Source organism: Ananas comosus, linkage group 11 (assembly GCF_001540865.1).
Source record: "Ananas comosus cultivar F153 linkage group 11, ASM154086v1, whole genome shotgun sequence".
Lineage (NCBI taxonomy): Eukaryota > Viridiplantae > Streptophyta > Magnoliopsida > Poales > Bromeliaceae > Ananas > Ananas comosus.
Window position 1 is genome coordinate 10,666,692 of NC_033631.1, and position 22,618 is coordinate 10,689,309.

A 22,618-nucleotide genomic window follows, 5' to 3' on the forward strand; every position below is an offset into this window, starting at 1 on the left:
ACGCTGCATTGAGGAATACCAACACTAGAAGCCGGCATACTGCAAATCAAAACAAAGCTACCGTCAGCTTAAACCTGTCCGAAAAGAAGAAAAAGAAATTGCTCGAGCAAAATAAAATGCCGCCGAATGGCTTTCAAAAGCATGATTTTGGGCAGCTGATATTAGAACAAAAGATCTAGGATAAAGAGATCTTAGGGTAACAACGGTAACAGCACATGGTTTTTAACATTTGAATCAACATATGTTAATGCAAAGTGTTGGAAGCTTGAAATTTGAGAGAAATGGATAAAACTTGATTACTGCAAGCAAACTAAAACAGACAAAGTTATGCCTTTTTAAGTTTACTCTAAAGATCACCAAAGTCACTTTACACAGTCCACGAGTAAGATATCATTTTATGTTTCGGCTTTTGCAGGATTCATGGAATTTGGCTATTTTACGTTTGAGCTTCTGCTTTTGATAGTCTCTCCAAAAACTCTAATTAGCCAACATTACGTGGGTAAATCTCCAGAAATTCAATAAGGAATTTGTTTAGACTTTAGATTGTCTTTGTATAAAATATCATTGATTTCCAAATTTATGTGTATTAAGATATATCAAGATAACAAGTAATGAAAAGAGTTAGCACCAATACAACTTAGATATATGCCCACCAGAATGCCATATGCATGTTATATATAACAAAGAGTAACTATAAGATATAACATATAGACTATAAACAAGCTTGGAACAGTAACTGTTTATGTATGCTTTTACTTTCGACACTTTCAAGATCAAAATCATGTGAAAAATTAGACATCCTGGCTGCACACTTTGTGTGTTGTTTGTTGAATAGAAAACTCTTGAATTCTCAGCCCTCCAAAACTTTTAAGGAAAACTTATACTTTGAACGATTTTTCGACAAAACTGGCAAAAAAAAAAAGAAACAACAGCAGTTGCTAAGATAACGAAACCTTAAGCAGTATTGGATTGTGTGGTCCTGAAATTTCAAAATTGCTGAAGAATAAAATTCCCAGCAAATCTACGACATTGGAACTAAAACCAGGATTACCGTCCCAGTTGATTGGTGTCAAATACAAGTCCTTCTAAAGACCAATTTCCTTTCAAAGATAAGCCAGAACTTGCAGACTCTAATTCTGCAACAAGATGCTAAGAGCACCTGTCAAAACCGGTTAAACATCACTTTTAGCCTAGGCAATGGAAAGGTTCACTGCCCCTCCACATGTTATGTGGCTCGTCTCCTGAACATATCGCTATCTTCCTAGTCTCTTCAACACATCACCATCTTCCTACTAAAGACCTGTCCCTCCAGGAAAATATACAACTGTCCCAGGGGGGAAAAAACAAAGATAATCATTCTCTGCCATATTATTAAACATCTACACAAATTCACCCTACTTGACTACCCATAATTCCAGAAATACAAGTCAACAAATTCAAGATGAATCAAACTATCTGTTAAAATCCATATTCTTAGACGACTCGCACTCATTGGCGTAATATATATCACATGCAGGATCAAACAAAAAAAAAACATCTGTCCACCAATTCACCTCACAATCCAAGCCAACCCAAAGATTCTGTATGAAAAGCTCTATCAAATTAAAATTCCAAGAAAAGTCATCATATTGGCAAATTCCTCAGCCCTCCCATTGCCAAGCCTGACCTCCATCAACATGAATTACATTAATATACTGCACAACACCCATGCATTGAAAAAGAAGTAAAAGAGCATGTAAAGAGAAGGAAAAAAAAAATGCCATGAAAAGGAGGCCATAAAAGTCAATGCAATAAAACATTGTACGCTCTACACTTTAAACAAAAGGAAATGGCAAGAGATAACAAGCTTTGAAAGTCCAAGGGGAACAATAATTTGATAGTATAACAAGCAATATGTTCAAGACGGGAAAAAGATCAAATAACAAAGGAAAAACATCAAGCCCCATAACCGACCATCTATACTACAAATTGACTAGGATGCATATGAAATAGAGTTTCGTCAACTGCTTCTTTGGTTTCCGAATGTAAAAAAGAAGTACAGCCTTAGAGCCACCAGCATCATAAAAGAGAGGAGAATTCAATCACAAAATCAATCTGAAAATGCTAGGAAATTAAAGGCAAAACAGAAACAGGAACAAGTGAAGATCATGTATTCCTTAAATAACTAAACATTAGCAATGATATTTGCTGATCGAACTAAACATGAAATATATAAGAAAAACATAAATGACAGGAAAGCTAGCCTTGACGGAAATCAGTAACCTACCGAAGCCCCAGGGTCACCATTAATTACACCTTCTTTCTTTCCTGATTGATCGGCAGGGCGTGAACCCTTGCTGTCCCCCTTCAAGTTTGGACAATAGAGAATAAAAAGGTTAAAATTTGCAGGGACTACCTCACCTATAGACCATTTTGTGATACACCTCTCAACATTTTTTTTTTCCGATTGATACACCCACGATTTCTCCTTTTTTTAACTTTAATTAATTTTAATAGTGAGTCTGGTAGATTTCACTGTCCTGACATTTTTTCAGTGGATGGAATCAATTTTAACAAAACCACAATTCAATTTAGAAAGAAAACTTAAAACAAAGCAATTAAAAGTTGAGAGAGAACCATTTATGGCATATAGTTGAGAGGTCACCATACATTTTTAGCAAATGATAAAAAGCCAACTCATTCAAATGTACTGGATACTTCAATTAAAAGGGTCGGTGTACAAATTTTATGACCAAAATAAGTACCTCCATCTGTAGCACCAGCATCATCAGTTTCATAATGCGTTCAGATGCAGGGGAGCAATTAACCACCGAAAAAAAAAAAGTAAGTTTTTTGAGAAAGGAAAGTATTAAATTCAAAAGATAAGCAATGATTTGATTGATATGAAAATCTGATAAATAAAAGGCAATTACTTCTCTATAGAGCTGCAAATAGAGCTTGAGGGGTTCGACGTAATCCTCAAACCCTAGCGTCCCCATCGCCCAGAGCAGGTCGTCGCCATTGATCGTCTTCCTCTTCTCCCTTTGGCACTTGTCGCTGGCCCTGCTCCAAAACCCTAGAAATCACAACCAAAACAGCGGAAACGAAACCGACGGAGCGAGAAGAGGAGAGGAAGAGGATGGGGTTAGGGCACCGAACTCGCTGGTGACGAAGCTGATGAACTCGGAGACGCACTCCTGGATGGATTCCTTAGCGTCCTTGGATATCTTCCCGTTCTCCGGGATCGCCTTCCTCATGATGCGCCCGATGTTGGCGATCGGGAGGAACCGGTCGTGCTCCCGCGATCCCGCCGAGGTCGCCGGAGTGGCCGCTATCGGGCGTGCCCGGGGCCGCGAACTCCGCCATGGAGCCCTCCCCCGAGATGCGTCCCAAACCCTAGACCTAAATCCATGAGGAGAAGAGAGAGAAGAGGGGGGGTTAGGGTTTGTACGTAGAAGATGCGAGGAGTGTTTAAAATGGGGGGGTGGAGGAGTACGCGAGGAGGAGGAAGGAGAAGAAGGCGATGGACGGCGGAGATGGGGGTTCGGAGGGCCGGGGTTGGGATCAGAGCCGTCGATTGGGTCGTGCGATGGGAGTCGTTCATCAGGGGGAGGAGAGAGATCGCCCGGGACTGTTAACACCGATGAGAGCGGGACGGAGACTAATATGAGAGAGAGAGAGAGAGAGAGAGAGAGATGCGTTTTGGCCACATGGTGGTGTACTTTAGAAAAAAACCGTGCTAAGTGGTGTGTACATTACGTGTACTACCCTGCTTGGAGTACACGAGAAGCGCGTGAGATATAATAATATCATCATAACAACAAGGTTAAAAAAAAAAATAGAAAAATTGTAAAAATGTAGATCCGCTGATTCCGCTCTTGAATTAATTGATTAATTTAACCGAAAGTAACAAACTTTTGGAAACCTCTTTTAAACTGACCTACGGAAGAGGGGGGGGGGGGTCCTCAAAAATCTTTACCTCCTTACTCAGATTTTACCTTTGACCTTTTTACCTAATATAAATATAAATAAATAGAGTGGCCAAGTGAGTCACGCGCGACCCAAGTGATGAGTCCAGAGGTAAAGTAAGGTGTGAGATGGGCTTGCTGGATCCTTACCTACAAGACCTAGCTGTCACGCCTGCCAAGTAAAATAGGAGGATTAGGAGTAGAGTATAGTAGGATAGTTAGAATAAAAGTAAGGGTAGAGAGGAGGCTTAGCTTTTCTTTACTTCAAGTCTCAGGTTGTGAAGCCTCAACCGTCAATCATGGAGTCTGGGGGAAGACCGCAGTGAGGGAGGTATCGGTGGAGATGAGGGCGATGGTAGTGAGGGGAAGAAGGGGGCGAACGGACGAGGAGGCTAGGGTAGCCGACCGTTCTGAGGTTCTAGTCAGTTCTGATGGATCCGGGCGTGAAGAAGGGCGGACCCGACAAGCCATCCGGAGGTGACCCAATGAAGAGGCCCACGCAGGGGGCCCATAACTTCAGGAAAAGGCCCAGAGAAAGGCTGCGCTAGTGGCGGGAAGCAACAGAGCTTGGGATAGTCCAATTAGGATTAGGGTTTTGTTTCTATTCTATTGTTGAGAATAAAAGGGCAGCGTGTAATCAAAGAAATTAGGAAAATATTAATGAAACTTTCTTCTTCCTCATCTTCCCTTCCATCCCCTTAATCCCTCTTAATCTTTCTCTTTCTTTTCCCTCTTTTCATTCTTCCTGTTCCTCTTTTTCTATTCTTTCTTTACCTTCTTATTCACAGCAATCACGATTCGGGTCCAAATCTGATCCGAGTCAAGCAGTTACGTGATCCATCATCCTCGGCGCCGTCCAACGTTTCAGCGACATCTCATCCTCGACGGGTTGCGCCGAGTCAGGTACGTAACAATTGGTATCAGAGCGGTACGACCCCAGGGCGTTGTGTGGTGAAATCGCTTCCTAACTCCGATCGAGTATTGTCGAGTTTAATCGCGAAAAGATTTCCGCGCTGCCAAATCTGATCCGAGATCGGGTTTGGACAAAGGAAACCACCACAGTAACAACCCTGTGCCGAATCACGCTCGAAATACATTCAATCATTCTCGGATTTTAGCAAGATTGGGGGTAAACGAGGCAACAAGTTTAGATTTAACCCAAAAGAATATCTTGATGAGATAGAGATGGCTGAGGGGACTAGGTTGAGAGATCTCAGTGATCATATACGTACTTTAGAGGAGCAGTTCCAGAAACTAGGAACTGAGCATCAGGCCGAGATTGAGGTACTCAACCGACAGTTAGCCGAAGTCAAGGAGTCCGGGGAAAGGCAATTCGAAGCAATGCGGATTGAAGCAACCAAAAGGCATGAGGAGCTGCTCAAGCTGTTCGCAGCTAAGCCACCTCCACTCAAGAGCCCAGATACAGCAAGCCCTCTCGAAGGGAAATTCCCACAATGCGGCAACCCTGGAAGCAGTAGAACACCAATTGCGATCAGAACGGATAAAGGCAAGGGAATTTTACCAACGCCGCTGCGGCAAATTGAAGAGGAAGAGAATCATAGCTCACCATGGGTCAACAAACACAATCATTACCAATTACCTTACCCGAAACTGGATTTTCCTTCCTTTGATGGTGATGACCCTCGAAATTGGATCGAAAATTGCGAGCAATATTTTGAACTGTATCAGATACCCCAGCATCAATGGCTAAGTGTAGCAACCATGCACTTAATCGGTAAGGCAAGAACTTGGAAACAAGGGTATTTTATTAACAAACAACTCGTTTCTTGGAACGAGTTCACCGAAGCTATATGTAGAAGATTTTCACATATGGGGGAGAGATATCTAATTCGAGAGTTCAGTAACTTGAAGCACACAGGGACTTGCGAGAAATATCAAGAAAGGTTCGAGGAACTGAGATTCCAGTTGCTCCATTACAACCCACACTTGTCGGAGGAGTATTTTATTGCATGCTTTATTAACGGGCTCAAGGAAGAATTAGTTCCCTTTCTTGACATCGCTCATCCTAACTCATTAGAAGAAGCCTACGAACAAGCACAGTTACATGAAAGGGCTATTACAGTGATCAATCGAAAGAGTAGATATACTCCAAGACCGTATCAATCGAACTCTCTGTTTAAGAGCTCGGAGGGAAATAAGCAGGCAAACCAAAATCAAAACAAAACTGCTGCAAACCCTTACCAGATCAACAAGCAATTAATGGAGCAACGTCGAGCAGCAGGGCTGTGTTTTCGGTGTGGAGATAAGTATCACCAGGGGCATGTGTGTTCAAACAAATCGCTGAACATTCTACAAGCTACTGACAACATTATGGAGGTTTATGATGAAGATTGCTTGCAAACAGGAAACAGTGAAGGGGCAATCGCTGGGAGAGAAGGGGAGGAAGTTGAAATTATACCTGGCGGCGAGGATCAGCAGGAAATCGGAGTTTCTGTACATGCCTTATGTGGAGAAATACCCCAGGATACCATTAAGATACGAGGGGAGACCAACAATCGGGCCCTTACCATCTTGGTAGACACGGGAAGCACGCACAGCTTCATCGACCTGCAAGTAGCCCAAGAAATAGGAGCACGGATGGAAGCAGCGCCACCTCTGACGGTGACAGTAGCAAATGGGCACAAGGTTTTGAGTAAGCTCAGATGCCCCGGATTTACCTGGACTATGCAAGGACACTCTTTTCAAACTGACTTGAGAGTAATCAGAATCGAAGGCTCGAATGTGGTGTTAGGAATCGATTGGCTCAAATCTTATGGATTAGTAACTTTTGATTTCTTATCCAACTCAGTAGTGATCATGAAAGAGGGACAAAAGCTTGAGTTGAAGGGGATTGACGAAGGAGCTAAATTAAGCTTAATCTCTGCAGCTCAGTGGAGGCAAGAGATCGAGAAGGGGGAATGTTATCTCCTCAGGCACCAAGCGTTATCAGAAGAGGCCGAACAGGGAGTCAACCTGACTCCAGGGATCCAACAGCTTCTGGAGGAGTTCCAGGATGTGTTCGAGGAGCCACGGGAGTTACCCCCACCTCGCATCGAGGATCACAAGATTCCTTTACAATCCAACACGACACCGGTTAACATTCGACCATATCGGTATTCACATGATCAAAAGGAGGAGATTGAAAAACAGATAAAAGAATTATTGAGCCATGAGATCATTCAGCGGAGTAATAGTCCCTTTGCTTCCCCCGCCCTATTGGTCAAAAAGAAGGATGGGAGTTGGAGAATGTGTATAGATTATCGACAACTTAACAAATGCACGGTGAAGGACAAGTTTCCAATACCGATTATAGACGACCTGCTAGATGAATTGGGCGGGTCAAGGTGTTTTTCAAAGATAGACCTCAGATCGGGCTATCATCAAATTCGGATGAATCCTGCTGACATTCATAAAACTGCATTTCGGACGCATCAAGGGCATTACGAGTTCCTAGTCATGCCGTTCGGTCTTACGAACGCTCCTGCCACATTTCAAGCTGTGATGAATTGCACATTTGAACCGTATTTGAGGAAATTTATTCTGGTTTTCTTTGATGACATTCTAATCTACAGTAAGAACATGAAGGATCATGAAAGGCACTTGCGCATCACGTTGGAAGAATTGAGAAGGAATAAATTTTATGCGAAGCGAAGTAAATGCTACTTTGGACAGAACAGGGTGGAGTATTTGGGTCATATAATTTCAGAAGAGGGAGTGGCCACCGATCCGTCCAAAATTGAAGCTATGACTAGCTGGCCCGTGCCTAAGTCGGTCAAGGAACTACGTGGGTTTCTAGGTTTCACCGGATATTATAGGAAATTCATCAAGGGATATGGTAAAATCAGTAAGCTCCTAACTGATTTACTTAAAAAGGATCAATTCAGCTGGAATAGAGAGGCACAAACAGCTTTTGAAGAATTAAAGGTGTCTATGACAAAGGCCCCAGTACTAGCTATGCCTAACTTTAGTGAGCCATTTACTATCGAGGTGGATGCTTGTGGCACAGGGATTGGGGCAGTATTATCACAAGGAGGTAGACCCATTGCCTACTTGAGCAAGGCCATTGGCGGTAAGCATATGGGATTGTCAACCTATGAAAAGGAATTCCTGGCTATACTTATGGCGGTACAAAAGTGGAAACACTATATTGGCACCGGTACATTTGTGATAAAAACAGATCACGAGAGTCTAAAACACCTCTTGGAGCAAAGGATATCCACACCCATGCAACAGAAAGGCATGCTTAAGATGATGGGACTGAATTACACAATTCAGTATAAGAAGGGTAAAGAGAATGCAGCAGCTGACGCACTATCTAGAAGAGAAGAAGGAGTTATCTTAGCTATCTCAGCGGTCGTACCAACCTGGGTGCGAGAAGTGGTGGCTAGTTACAAAGAAGACCCCCACTGTGAGAAAACAATATACGAGTTAACCTTACAGCCGAACCCTTCAGGGCCATACACTTATGGCAATGAGTTGCTGCGTCACAAGGGAAGGCTATATGTGGGGCAGACCGGATCTATTAGAGATAGCATATTGGATCAAATGCATAACTCTGCCATGGGAGGACATTCAGGTATCCAGAATACATATCGGAGAGTTAAACAACACTTCTTTTGGCAGGGATTGAGAAGAGATGTTGCAGAATGGGTCAAAAAGTGCACTGTTTGCGCTCAAAACAAGGTAGATGGAACACCCTACGCTGGATTACTGCAGCCATTGCCTATCCCTCACCGAATTTGGGAAGACGTAAGTATCGATTTCATTGAATCATTACCGAAATCGGAAGGATGCGATACTATCATGGTAGTAGTTGACAGACTCACAAAATATGCCCATTTTATATCGCTCAAACACCCATTTACCGCGTCGGATGTAGCTAAGGCTTTTATGGGAACTATCTATAAACTTCACGGATGTCCCAAGAGGATTGTTTCTGATAGGGACAAGATATTTGTAAGTCAATTTTGGAGAGAGCTTTTCCAATCCTTGGGGACCAAACTGCATATGAGCTCAGCCTATCACCCGGAGACCGACGGGCAAACCGAAAGGGTTAATAGGTGTTTGGAAACTTACTTGAGGTGTTTGTGTTTCCAACACCCAAAAAAATGGCACTCGTGGTTAGCGTTAGCCGAATGGTGGTATAATACTAATTTCCACTCATCCTTGGGTATGACTCCATTCGAGGCATTATATGGGCAACCTCCTCCGAACTACCTGGTGGCCGCTGTGGAGACAGCTACCTCACAGGAGTTTAAAGAATGGGCTACGGAAAGGGAGAAGCTGACTAGGGAATTGAGGGATCGATTGCAAGTAGCCCAAAGCAGAATGAAGGAACAGGCAGACAAGCACAGGAAGGAGAAGGAGTTCGCAGTGGGAGATTGGGTTTACCTTAAGCTACAACCCTATCGGCAAACCACCGTGGCAATAAGGAAAAATGTCAAGCTTACAGCGCGTTTTTTTGGTCCTTTTAAGATACTGGAGCGCGTTGGGACCGTCGCGTATAAACTGCAGTTACCCGAAGGATCGCGGGTTCATCCGGTGTTCCATGTTTCCCTGTTAAAGAAGAGCCCGCCATTATCAGTCCAGGCATCACCTATGGCTCCCACTATTGGAGACGAAGAAGAGTTGAGAGTCGAACCTGAAGAGATTTTGGAAAGGAGAACGGTGAAGCGTGGGAATCGAGCAGTGACCGAAGTGTTGGTGAAATGGGCAAATCTTTCGAGGGATCTCGCAACGTGGGAAGATTATTGGTTCCTAAAAAGCCAATATCCATCTTTTGATCCTTGAGGGCAAGGATCAGCTTAAGTAGGGGAGGATTGTCACGCCTGCCAAGTAAAATAGGAGGATTAGGAGTAGAGTATAGTAGGATAGTTAGAGTAAAAGTAAATGAAGAGATGAGGCTTAGCTTTTCTTTACTCCAAGTCTCAAGTTGTGAAGCTTCGACCGTCAATCATGGAGTCTGGGGGAAGACCGCAGTGAGGGAGGTGTCGGTGGAGATGAGGGCGATGGTAGTGAGGGGAAGAAGAGAGCGAACGGACGAGGAGGCTAGGGCAGCCGACCGTTCTGAGGTTCTAGTCAGTTCTGACAGATCCGGGCGTGAAGGAGGGCAGACCCGACAAGCCATCCGAAGGTGACCCAATGAAGAGGCCCACGCAGGGGGCCCATAACTTCAGGAGAAGGCCCAGAGAAAGGCTGCGCTAGTGGCGGGAAGCAACAGAGCTTGGGATAGTCTAATTAGGATTAGGGTTTTGTTTCTATTCTATTGTTGAGAATAAAAGGGCAGCGTGTAATCAAAGAAATTAGGAAAATATTAATGAAACTATCTTCTTCCTCATCTTCCCTTCCATCCTCTTAATCTCTCTTAATCTTTCTCTTTCTTTTCCCTTTTTTCATTCTTCATGTTCCTCTTTTCTATTCTTTCTTTACCTTCTTATTCACAGCAATCATGATTCGGGTCCGATTGATCCGAGTCAAGCAGTTACGTGATCCATCATCCTCGGCGCCGTCCAACGTTTCAGCGACATCTCATCCTCGACGGGTTGCGCCGAGTCAGGTACGTAACACTAGCCCATTATCTAATTTGGCCCGAATTAAGAAACATCGTCATCATCAAAGTTGATGAATTTTCAATACATTTATTATTTTTTTTTATGGTAATTTCAGGCTTACAAGATAGCCTAGCTCTAGAGATTCGCGTGGAAGTTTCAATCTAGATTATCTAAGACAAAGCCGCAACTTTTCCAAAACCCATTGATCTCCAGCGCGCTTCTGATAGTTTAATTAGATCCCAAACTGTACCCTGGGGGAGGGAAGGGGGAGAGAGAGACTTGTTAGTAAATGTTTAAATGGGATAAAAATGTTTTGATGCCGTAATTCTAATCAGGCAATCCTCTCCTCAACAGATCACTAACACTGATAACATTTAACCCAAAAGAAGGACAAACGCAACCATCTCCTACGTTCCTAAACTGTAAGGCTGTAGACCACCTCCAAGCTGTCCCAAATCATCGCCACATTACAAGAACATACAGACAATAAAAAATAAAAAAAAAAGAAAAAGAAAAGAACGAATAGTATACCGAGGGTAAAGAATTAAAAGGAAAATGTCTTATGCACCGGCTTGTACAGGAGGCGCAGCCTCTTCAGGAACCGGAGCCTCCGGAGAAGGAGGCAGTTCAGCTCCCTCTGAAGAAGCAGCAGGAACTGGAGCTGGAGCTGGAGCTGGAGCTGGAGCCGCAGCCACAGGATCAGCAGCAGGAGCAGCAGAAGCAGCTTCCGGGCTGCTCACAGCCTCCGAAGCTTCTGCAGGAGCTTTATCCAATTCCTCCGAACTCGGGGGCGCTTCCAACGCAAGCGGCTTCTCCGGCTGTGGCTCAGTCGAGCTTTTCTCAGAGGTGGGATTGCTTTGTGTGGCACTTGGAGTAGGATTCTGGGCTGTAGAGGGAGTGCTTTGTGCACTTTGTGGTGCAGCGCCAGCAGAAGCCAGAGACTTCTTGATTGTGATGGGAGCAGCTGTGAGAGAAGGCATCCCAGGAGGAAGGATTTCAATTGGAGGCTTCTTTCCGGGTTCCCCTAAACTCGTGAGCTTGGGGTCCTCGAGAGAAGCCAAAAATGCAGCAGCAGCATCAGTTTTCACAGACGGTTTGTGTTCGAGCTCCTTCTGTAGCATCTTGTTCCATGCTTGGACCAGGCTCTTCAAAGTAGGACGACCGTGGGCCTGGGCAAAATAAAGGAATTAAAAGTGTCAGCAACTTGCGAGGAAAAGAAAATACGGGAGATGCCATTCCAGGAGCTATGTCAAACAAGCAGTGTCTAAAAGCTGATTTCGTCCTTATCTTCTGTGTATACTTCGAAGCAGCACATTGTGCACTCCAAAGCGTTTCCAACAAATGAACAAATAGTTTACGAATAGATCCAATAAATCCAATAAACCTGGAGATACTTACATGAGCATGAAGAACAGCCTCTGCGAGCATTCCAGTGTCCTGCCATGCCTTCTCCATTAGAGCATTATCCCCTAAAACTGCAGCAGCAAATGCTGCTTCGCGTCCATGGCCTGCCGCAATCAGGTTGTTCACCAATCCCTGAGAGATACAAAACAGAATTAAGTAATAAAGAATTCTAGCAAACTACAACTTCAAAATAAGTCATCAACCTCGAATGATATTTGTTTTCACCACGAAAGCTTGCCCTCTAACGTGCAAGAAGTGCTAGGGAGAATAACAATTGACTTGTTGCAGGGTTAAAGCTTAATAAAAATATTACAGCTTGAGAAAAAAAACCAAATGCACATATACAAAGTTTGATATTAATTGAATTCAAAACGAATACTGCTGCTATAAATTAGACAAAATTTAGTATTGACGGTGTAAATAGGTCGACCATACGGGATAGTTTATTCAAAACTGAAAACAAAGATGACAAGTCAACATTACTGAGTACGGTTGAACTACTTATAGCATAACCTTATATCACGGCCAAAAGATGCAGATTCAAGGCTACATACCGAAAGTCTAGTCAGCTCCCCATGATTTGCGAGTCGGAGAGCTAGCCCTCTCAGCATTTGTCCATGCAGAGCACCCTTAACGGATCCTGCAGCAGCTAATCTCTTGAGAACTTCACGGGCAATGTCAGATTGTCCCGTAGCATCTGCCGCATCAATGAGATCGAAAAACTCCTTCACAAATTTCACTATTCCTTGCACAGCATCCACAAGGTTTTCTTGTTTAGCAGCTGTTAAACTTAGAATCTCAGTTATATCAGCAGCAGCAGTTTCTTGTCCAATATCCCGGCTGTTGCTCATTGTTAGCAAGCATTGAAGTGCTCTTTTCAAGTCGTTGCTCTGCATGGCTAAGTCAAACTCTAACCTGAGGGAAATCAGTTGTAAATTTCATTCATAATTTTGTCCTTCATACTTAAATCTATTACTACATTTTGTTACAGTAGTGGGTGAAAAAGAGACAAAAGGGACAATGGTAACAGTTATTCATTATAGTAATGTTCACTTATGTGGACCTGCAATTTATCTGTCTACATGCACATCCCTAATAAATCCTAAAATAAGCTTATGAACTTATGATTGTAAAACTGCACCTTTTTTGACGTGAATCTATGTGAAAATTCTGATTCCACAAAAGAATTATACGTAGATAGATGATCTTGCAGAGGTATAAATCTAAAAGCCCCCTTCACAACAAAATGGTATTCTACAAGGATGTTAGGTATGTTCAATATCTTCAGTCCCTACCTCTTAGAAATTCCAGGTAAATGAAGAGCTTCCGTTGCATATCCCATCCCAAGCAAAAACTGAGCCAAGTCATCATGATGCTCTCTACCCAGTCGACTTGCCCTGTGTAAGTTTCATTAGAGTCATACATGTTTCCTGACTTTTGAAAGCGATATTTTCATAACAGAAACTTCTAGAGTAGTACCATTTCACTGCACTAACTGCATCTCCATAGGCAGCAAGGCACCGGCATCGAATACCTGGATGACTAAGAGCCAAGGCATGGGCACACATATACCTGAGACAACAGATTACAGAATCAGAGTCCATAGAATATTCTGAAGAGTCTGTTTATGTTGTGTGGTTCATGTTGTGCTGTTTCATTTTCTTCTGTCCCATCTAGGATTCAAGTGATTCCCTCTTGACCCACCTAGCATCTATATAATCTTATGAACCCATGTATTAACAAGCCAAATTTTGTGACTGTAATAGTAATAACAAGCAATTGGGGATCACTTACCTGTCAATGAGCCAAAGAACACCATCTCTAACACCTACAACAATAAGAGGCCCAATAGGGCGTTTCTGCTCAGGAGGGAAGCGAGTGATTGCCACAGATACCCCTCCTCCAGCAACAGCAACTTCATTGACTTTCCTTTCTTCCATCTCTTTCTGCAAAGTATCCTCCCCCTCTATCTTGGACTGTTTTGGCAATGTTATGAATGGTGGTATAGAAGGAGCATGCTGAAAGGAGGCTAAACGAACGACCTGGGAAACATTTAAAAGCAAACATTTGAAATTCTGTTTTGCATTTCTAACTAGGTTTGCTGTGTACATTATGCATTCTCTTAAACCTTCGCTCTATATCTAAATGAACAATTCCCAAAATAATGGACAAGAAGTTCCAAATACTTGAGGAGCATTTAATGCAGAACAACGAAAGAAAAAGAAATTCCCACATTAAATTGAGTAAATACTGAAAAATAGTAGAGATCTTATAAACAACCTGCAGCATTGGAGGCCTCAATGAGATTCTTTCATTTGCCGTAACTTGTGGGCTATCAACTGTGATAAGTGCTAACTCTCCATGTTCTGTCACTGCCCTAGTTTGAGCTTCTCTTGCTTTAATTTCTTCTTTCCTCTTTCTTGTTTCAATATCAATAGGTGCAACACCAGCATCCACGAATACACACCTAAAGAAGAGTTACAGTTAGCAAAAGCTACAGAGCTAGAAGACATGCGCAAACAAAAAAAAATTTAAAAAAAAAAAAACCACCTATAGTACCTAATTAGACTGATATATGAGCTTCAGATGATAGTAGTGTCATTTTCTTATTTATGGAGGGAAGAAATAAATCAAATAATTGCCTAACCACACCACTGCCAACTCCTGAGTATATACTTCGCTTTTGTTAATTTTTTAATTTATTGCAGAAATGAGTAGCTCCTGATTGCTACTATATGCACCTATTGTTAGATTATATATTGTCTTTTACCACCACAATGTAGAGAAAAGGCACATAAAAACATCGTGTCCTTCACCATATGTATCCAGATGTTTGAAGTCAATTTAAAAAGAGCATTGTATTCAGGGAGGTCATTTATCTTACTCAATGGTAGTAGGTGTAGCAACAAACAATTGCCTGCGATGCCAAACACCACCGGTAGCAAAGGGAATGGAAACATCTCCAAGAAACCTAAACTGAGGGCGCAGGGAAGCAATGACTATGTACTGATGGTAAGCGAAAGCACAATACTCAACAGTTTGGTCCCATGCAGTCCACTCTGGTTGTGCAAAGAGGCCGCTCACAGGTTGATAGGTTTCCCAACTGCATTAATAAGATAGTCAAGTTAGAGGCTGAAGCAAGATATCTTTCAAAATCCAATCAATATCCAAGCTATCTGTGCAGTATATCCTATATGAGGTTTCTAAGATATAGCTGACAGTTTGAAAAAGCAACAAAAGTTATCAAGGTTCCTGCAGACTCAACTGGTATGCTTTGCCAGACTAGGTCAAACTGCGCATATTATTTGCATAAACTTAGTTACTTATTACCAATATCCATATCAATGCTATATGCCTATATCATTGATACATGTGGAACAACCTAAACATATTTCTCTGAATTAAGTTGCTTCAACATCCAACACTGGGGAAGATACACTCCCAAATGGCTAAATGAATCAGATTTTCAACACAACATTCTTCGAACCTGTAGAGCTGGAAGTTTTGAGGTGGTGCCTCAGCAGAAGGTTTATTGGAGGAAAAAGGGTCATCAGCAGCCGCAAAAGATGAAAGGGACCCGGTGTTGCCAAAGCCTGACAATGGCATTGTTGATATAGCGGTCGCAGCCATAGGGCTGATCCTCCGTGACATCCGATATGCTACACCAAGCAACGCGCCTCCATGCAAGCCGATAACCTTCAAACAGAAATAGATGCATTAACTAATATCAGAAAATAACCTGCTATTTACATTATACACAAATAATATATAAAGGAGGAAATCCATACACCTTCAAATTAAAATGTGGATGAAAGAAGTGAAAACCACAAACATTCTAGTAAAATTCCTCACAAACTTAAAAAGCATTGCTATCAGGCCCAGACCAGATCGCGCAGTTAGATAAGTGAACTGGCCACTAGGCCAGTTCAGTTACATTTTCGGACCAGAGATGAAATTGAACCAAATGAAACTCATCAAACCAGTGGTTAGACTGGCGAACTGGTCAAGCCTGAAGGGTTTGGGCAAACCTATTCCATTCAATAGATCAACCAACCAAACCAACTCATCAAACCGGTGGTTAGACTGTGGTTAAGCCTGAAGGATCTGGGCAAACCCGTTCCATTCAATTGATCAACCAATCAAACCAATGACCCAGTGAACCAACAACCTTCACCAGGTCACTGTACTGTGGAAATCCAATAACTAAGCTTAATAACACACAACCACATGGAAGCAATAATATGGCAAAACAATGGGTAATAAAAAGATCAAGTCATAATCAAGGCAATCACTCAAAACTACAAATTGTCACACAACTGTTGAGCATCTTAAAAAGGAAATAATGAAAAAAATAAGCAGGAGATGAGATACTAACTGGTTCACTCCGCCCATCAATGGATCTCTGCAGAACGTGTGCAGTTCCATCATCCAATAAGATTCGCACTTGTACGGTTGCTGCAGAAGCTGCAGCAGCAGCTGCTGCTGCTGCTTGAGCAGCAGCGGCAGCAGCTTCTTTCGCCTTTTTTGATGATCCACCTTTTGCAACAAGCGGTATTCTAGGAGGCATAGCAGTCTCCACCAAAGCATATCGGTCACGACAAGTGTCCCAGGCGAAAAGCCTTCCGGTGCCTGAATCAACAACCGACCAATCGCTGGCCTTGTAAATTACAAATGAAGGAATGTCAGGCCAGACAATTGCGACATACCTGCAAGAAAAGGCAGATTAATGACATACAATTATTAACATTCTATGTAAAACAAGGATGAAAAGACAGGGTCCCCACAGTTAATGTCAAAAGAGAGTTGAATAGCTATACAAAGCGGAAGAAGACGATACATTATTTACTTGATAATTAAGAACTTGTGAATTAATGAGATACGAGAGAAGAAAATAGCATGTTAAGAAATAGCAACTCACTTTCCAGAACTGCTGACAGAGAGGACGGAATATGATTCATGAGGAGCAGGGGTACTTATGTGCTTCTTAGTCTGCTTTACGACCAGTTGCTCTGGATCTGCCCTCATTCTTCCTGTGTCAGATGCCATATTGGAACTTCCAAGAGACGGGTTTGCTGTGTTTGACAGCTGAAAATTTAGTAACTTGAGTTCTCTCTCAACAATAAATACAGCAGAGTGTTCCCTGCTCCCTGCTGGTGTAGGTAGAGGAGCCACCGCCGGAAGTGCCCTGGCATCAAACTCGCTTAAAATAACCCCTATATTCGTTCCCGTGGCAACAAGGTGCGGCTGAAGCGGATGAGCAACCATGCAATAAACCTGAAATAAAGCTCATATATTTAAGCTTTCTAATTTGCTCGGAAGGCAGACAATTACGCATGAACAAAGATGTGAAATATTCGCAAATCTATAGATAAACAAAACCATCACAATTGGCCAAGTAATATATGCAGTGAAGTAGAATAGTTAGCTCATTTATGTCACAAAAGAAAAACTCTAATAAACAGACTATCACAAAGATGGGAAGGCAATTGAAATAGCATTTCATTTTTAATCAGAAAACAACATCTGATCTTCTAGATCCACTTCAAATATCTTAGAATAGAAGCTACAAGACTTCAAAAGAAAATTAGACGTGTTTTACCGAGTTGTTCAATTGTTGAATTCAAGTTTAAGACATACCCTTAGTTTCTTTGTAGCAGCAAGAACCTGCGGAGGAACAAGCGAAGATAATTCACACAGCGGTCTAGTTAAAGCAGAATATGTTGGATGTTCAATGGCCCTGTCACGGAGCAAAAATAAGAGTTTGTGGTTCATAATGTACCGTATCAGACCAAACTTGTTATGTAGTTTGCACTGTCAAAATTTATCATGACAAGTTGGACCAGAAAGCACATAATATTACCAAATATGGGAGTCCTTAACACAAGTAAGGATATCAAGGTTTGGAGCCCGAGGGTGGCACCAAGATGCTACACTATGGCAGGAAAGTCTAGGTACTGGTTTAATACGCCTTAATTCCTGTATAAATAATAAAGATTGTTAACACAGAATTCCCACAGCACTCAACTAAACAGGCAATCATGTAAGAGCCTCAAACATACAACACCTTTAATGTCATAGTATCCCAGATAGCTAATGTTTTGTCAGCACCAATAGTAATGAGTTGCGGAGCACTTCCCATCACTCTTGAGAGTTCAACAGCTATGACTCCTCCATCATGAGCCTTAGAAAGACAGACAGAAAAATATAAGTTTCAAATTGATAAAATATTACACTAGTGTTATGTAGATCATGATGTAAATCATGCCACAATAGGATGCCATGATCATTGTACTTATCGATTGGCAAAATTCAATTAAACAAAGATAACCAACTTCTCAAGTCACAAACACCAAAGATTACTAGAAGACAGGAAGAGGAAATGCTTAAGCAACAAAAGCTTGGATAGACACCAACTATAAACTATCTGGAAATCAATAAAAAAAATAGAAATTTGAATCACCTTCAAACTATGCTTAGGAACAAGTTCACGTGAATCGTACATGTGATCAGCACTCCAAAGTATCAAGAAACCATCACTAGCACCAGAAACTAAGAATGCCTGAGATCCAATTGATAATGAAAATGTAATGTTAGAAGCAAAAGAAACTAAAAACTACAGCATTAAACCAATTCATATAAAACATCAAATGCCTTAAAAAGGGACATAATAACCATCTTGCCAACAGTCAGTCAACCTCAAGGATTAAAAAAATCAAAAGCTTCACCTAAACAAACCATTTATTTACAAGGAATTATTGGTTAATGACTTAATGCAGATAACATGCATAGTGAGATAAATGCATATATGTACATATATACTTTATTTAATGCATATTTTAGATACTTAAATTTCTTTATATGTACAGTAAGTAGTGATTGATTCGCCATAACATGCAAAAAAGTGATAGTTTGCTTGGGAAAACTAACCCTCAAATCATAACATGTCCAAGAGTAGTTTTGATTGCCTCCAAGTTAGATAATGATTAAGATTTGAAAACCAATTATTCTACTGCGTAACTCAAAATAAGTTTGTAATAGCACAAATAAGATGAACAAGACCATTACATACAACTAAAGCAAACCCTGTAGGTAATATAATGTGTAAATGTGAAAAGTTACCTCACCGCTAGATGCCATGAATGTCATCAAGCAAGAAATTGATCCTTTGTGGCCACCAGTATACCTTCGAACAAGCTGCAAAGAATAAGTCTAGCAGCCATCTTAAAAAATTTTAGCATGCAAAATACAGAGGCAGGAGGAAATATGTCGAAACCTTCCATGTTATCATTGAAAGAACTCTTATCACACCATCAGATGCGCCAAAAGCAACAAGAGGACCATCACCAGCAGAAGACCTCGAGAGGAATGCCATACTGTAATAGCAATAGAAATTAGGGTATAATCATTCAAATATCCAGATAAAAGTCATAAAGGAATACTAAATCAATGGTTTCCATATAGTTGCACTGCGAAGTTTCCTGGTAGGTATTTAGTAGGAAGAAATGAAGAGAACGAAAAACTAGACTTGAAGAAGAGTTCTTATCTTTTCTGTTTCTTATTCAATAACATAACAAGGTTCTCCACTCCAAAGCACAGTTGGTCAAAGTGAATGGAAAGGAAACAGCCAAAAATCTATATAGAAAGAATATGTCTTGCAAAAAGAATATAAGTCTTGCAACTTGAAAACAATATGGCAAAGCGAGTACAAGAGGATTAACACCCTACAGCAGCTAAGTCCAAAACATTAACTAATGGAACATCAAAGGGCATCACTTGAGTAATATACAGGTGAAACAATGAAAGAGATCGTAAAGCTCTAAGTAATAGCTCACATCTGCTCAAGGAATCGATCAAGTTATGTCCTCATGCCGCTTCACAAATCCAGCACTGAGCAATACCAGTTTGCCTGCTTTTATTTTAATCTATCACTATTTCACAATATTATGTGCCTTACATACCTATGCTTTTTTATTCTGTAAATAGTTATATCTGGTTTCTAAGCTATTCTCATTTCTCAGGCATCCTTCTTCGTGAATTTATTTTGTTAATAATTCAAACCTCCAAGAGCCTCAGAAATTACTTTGCTTACTGCATGAATCCCTTCTTCCTCACAGCACATCAGGCAGTAGTGCCAATTTCGATGTACCTCCGAAAGTTGTAGATGCTGTTCTCAAGCATTTATTATCTTATGCCTGAATAAATTTAAAATTCTTAGTCTATTAGTTTCGACTGTTACTAAGTAAACGATATCCTGCACAAACGTTAGAAAGCTGAAAGAAACTTCCCCTGATAGTTCGCACCTCAGCTTAAATGAATTTAATTAGCAATTCTCATCTTTAAGGAAAAACTACTTTCTTCATGTCGTGGAGCAAGGAAATAAACACCAGATAGAATTTCAGTTATGTACTATTTTAACTTTTTAAGCACAGAACGAATCAAGAAGTGACAAATTCTTGTTTACTTCAAATTATATGTAGAGTAAAAACAAAAGAAAAAAAATTGTATACCAAAGAAGTGACTTGTTGTCAAGCTCCTGCTTAGGAACATCACGCCCTCTCATGGTCACCAAGTCTAGAAATATTGCTTTATTCTCACAGCAAATGACAAGAAAATGTCTTCCTCTGGTGGAGGGGGGAGGAGGCGTAATGAAAGCAGAAGAATGTTGATTGGCTGCAATTGGAGCCTCTGCAGCGGCAGTGCGGTTGCGCCAATGTTGCCAGAAACAAACATCATCATCATAGAAAGTAACCTGCTTTACACTTGGTAAAGAATAGTTGACCCCATCTAGATTTAGTAAAGCTGTGAAAAGCCATTGAAAAGTGGAATTCAAGTACTGCAAAGTCTCCTGAATTATTACCTTCCTCCCCGGATAGCCTCTGTAGGTTTTCCTTTAGTATCTGTACAAAGTGCAGATGTTTAACTCAAAACAAAGTCTATGTATCATATTCAAAAAATCATATACAAGTGAAGAATATAAACCCACAAGCAACATAAAACTGATAAGCAATTTTGTTTATTGCCATAGGTGATAAGAGACGAAAAAGAAATTGCTGAGGTAGTCTATAATTTTTCGGTCATGTTAATATTATGCATGATCTAACAAGCCTTACTGCACTGTGTGGCAGCAACTGCATGGTTCATAATTAATCCTGCATCACAGCCGGTAGTCAACGTCTAACTCAAGTTACTTCATGCTTATATTTCTGGGATAAACTTAGTTCATTATGCAGGATGTTTTGAATATGCCATGGGGTTTACAATGAACATTGTGTTTCTCAGGGAGAAACTGCAAGAGATATGCTGTAACATTTGTAAGTATGAAGTATAAAACCAAACATGTCACTAACTAATACACTACTCAAAATGCTAGTGAGCTTACACTATTTACAGAGCTATTCAGTTCATGAAATCAGGTTATAAACTACTTTCTGTCATTTATACCCACTTTTCTTTCTTTCTTTCTTTCTCTTTTTTCTGGTTACTGTTATATTGTTAGAATTTCTGGTTCCGATAGTGGGGTTTGAAGAGCAAACTTCATATTGAATATAATGAGTGCAGAATGGCACATCTTAACAATAGATAGCTTAATTTGGCCAGTACTAGTTTGACATTACTCTCATGAATCATCTTCTCTCCTAAACTCCTAGGGAATCAATCTAGAGAATGAAGGTACATCATTTAGCTTAAAAGAATAACTCATTAAATAGTCCGTTATTTCTGTGTGAAAAGTCTAGCCACATCAACCAACACTATTTATCTATATACACACTTTACTAATCTGCTAGATCCTCTATGAAATGTATTTATTATAATTTGAAGAGATAGATCTAATCACCTCCCTCTTACTTCATTTTTTTTTTTTTGGAAGTAAACTATTGTAGTTCAAACCATGCTCTAGAGATAAAGCGAGCAAATAGATTCTAATTCGCCTACCAGATTCTCCTTCCGCGAGCTTCTCCAGCTTCGCCCCAACCAATCTCCTCTCATCCACCCCACCCGCTTTGAGCTCATAGATTACCTACCAATCCGAACACGAGTAGGTCGATTAACCACACGACCGAGCACAAAAAACCACGAAAAACCAACAAATACGGGGACAGATCGGGACCTGGCGATGCTCCCAGTTCCAAACTGAGACGTGATCAGAATCGTCGGCGGTGACGAGCCATGGATGCGTGGGGTGCAGCTGGATCTTCACGATCTTGCCGCTCGCTGGGCGAAACGCCCTCAATCGCAGCATCTCTCACCCCTCCTCCTCCTCCTCTTCCTCCTCCTCCAAACTATCGTTCCTCTCCTCGATCTCGATCTCGATCGAAGAAGAAGGAAAACAAGGGTTTGGGATGTGGAGGCGTTAATGGAGGTGCGAGAAACAGAGAGAGAGAGAGAGAGAGAGAGAGAGAGAGAGAGAAGGGAAATGATTTAGATCTCTCGAAGGGAGGCGAGCGAGCTCAGAAAATGGAGGAGAAGGCGAGGAAGGTCTCGTCCGAGTGGGCGTAGAGTCGAGCGGGTGCAAATATCACATTTGCGATTAGCACATGTGGACCCCGCAAAAGTGGGGTCCACATATCAGATTTGTAAGGCTGATATATAAACGCCAGAATATCCGTGCTTTTCGAGGGAAATGGACGAATCTCGGACTAGGCTTTTCGCTTTTCTACTTTAGGCCCAATTAAGATCCAATTGGGCTTTAACTGCCCTTGAAACTCGGCCCACTCA

General features: G+C 41.4%; 2 protein-coding genes across 3 annotated transcripts; both read right to left on the bottom strand.

Annotated features, from left to right (window-relative positions):
• LOC109717378 (nuclear transcription factor Y subunit B-4-like) lies at positions 951-3,675 on the bottom strand. Its single transcript, XM_020243137.1, is given in 7 exon segments — positions 951-1,324; positions 2,267-2,344; positions 2,745-2,750; positions 2,913-3,042; positions 3,139-3,281; positions 3,283-3,381; positions 3,476-3,675. Coding segments are annotated over 6 exon segments (474 nt in total). The 5' UTR covers positions 3,346-3,381; positions 3,476-3,675; the 3' UTR covers positions 951-1,270.
• LOC109717272 lies at positions 10,778-22,373 on the bottom strand. Of its 2 annotated transcripts, XM_020242946.1 has the most exons (21): positions 22,011-22,373; positions 21,836-21,920; positions 20,760-20,799; positions 20,410-20,661; positions 19,176-19,275; positions 19,022-19,096; positions 18,363-18,461; positions 17,967-18,083; positions 17,763-17,878; positions 17,540-17,639; positions 16,821-17,176; positions 16,278-16,608; positions 15,390-15,598; positions 14,787-15,005; positions 14,183-14,369; positions 13,697-13,944; positions 13,382-13,474; positions 13,198-13,299; positions 12,457-12,817; positions 11,897-12,034; positions 10,778-11,667 (listed from the first exon to the last, which is right to left on the bottom strand). In XM_020242946.1, exons 1-21 carry the CDS (start codon positions 22,140-22,142, stop codon positions 11,059-11,061), a joined length of 3,969 nt encoding a protein of 1,322 aa, XP_020098535.1. In that variant the 5' UTR covers positions 22,143-22,373; the 3' UTR covers positions 10,778-11,058. The 2 variants fall into 2 exon arrangements, with proteins under 2 accessions (XP_020098535.1, XP_020098536.1); XM_020242947.1 differs by lacking the exon at positions 22,011-22,373 and having other exon boundaries at positions 20,410-20,651; positions 21,836-21,922.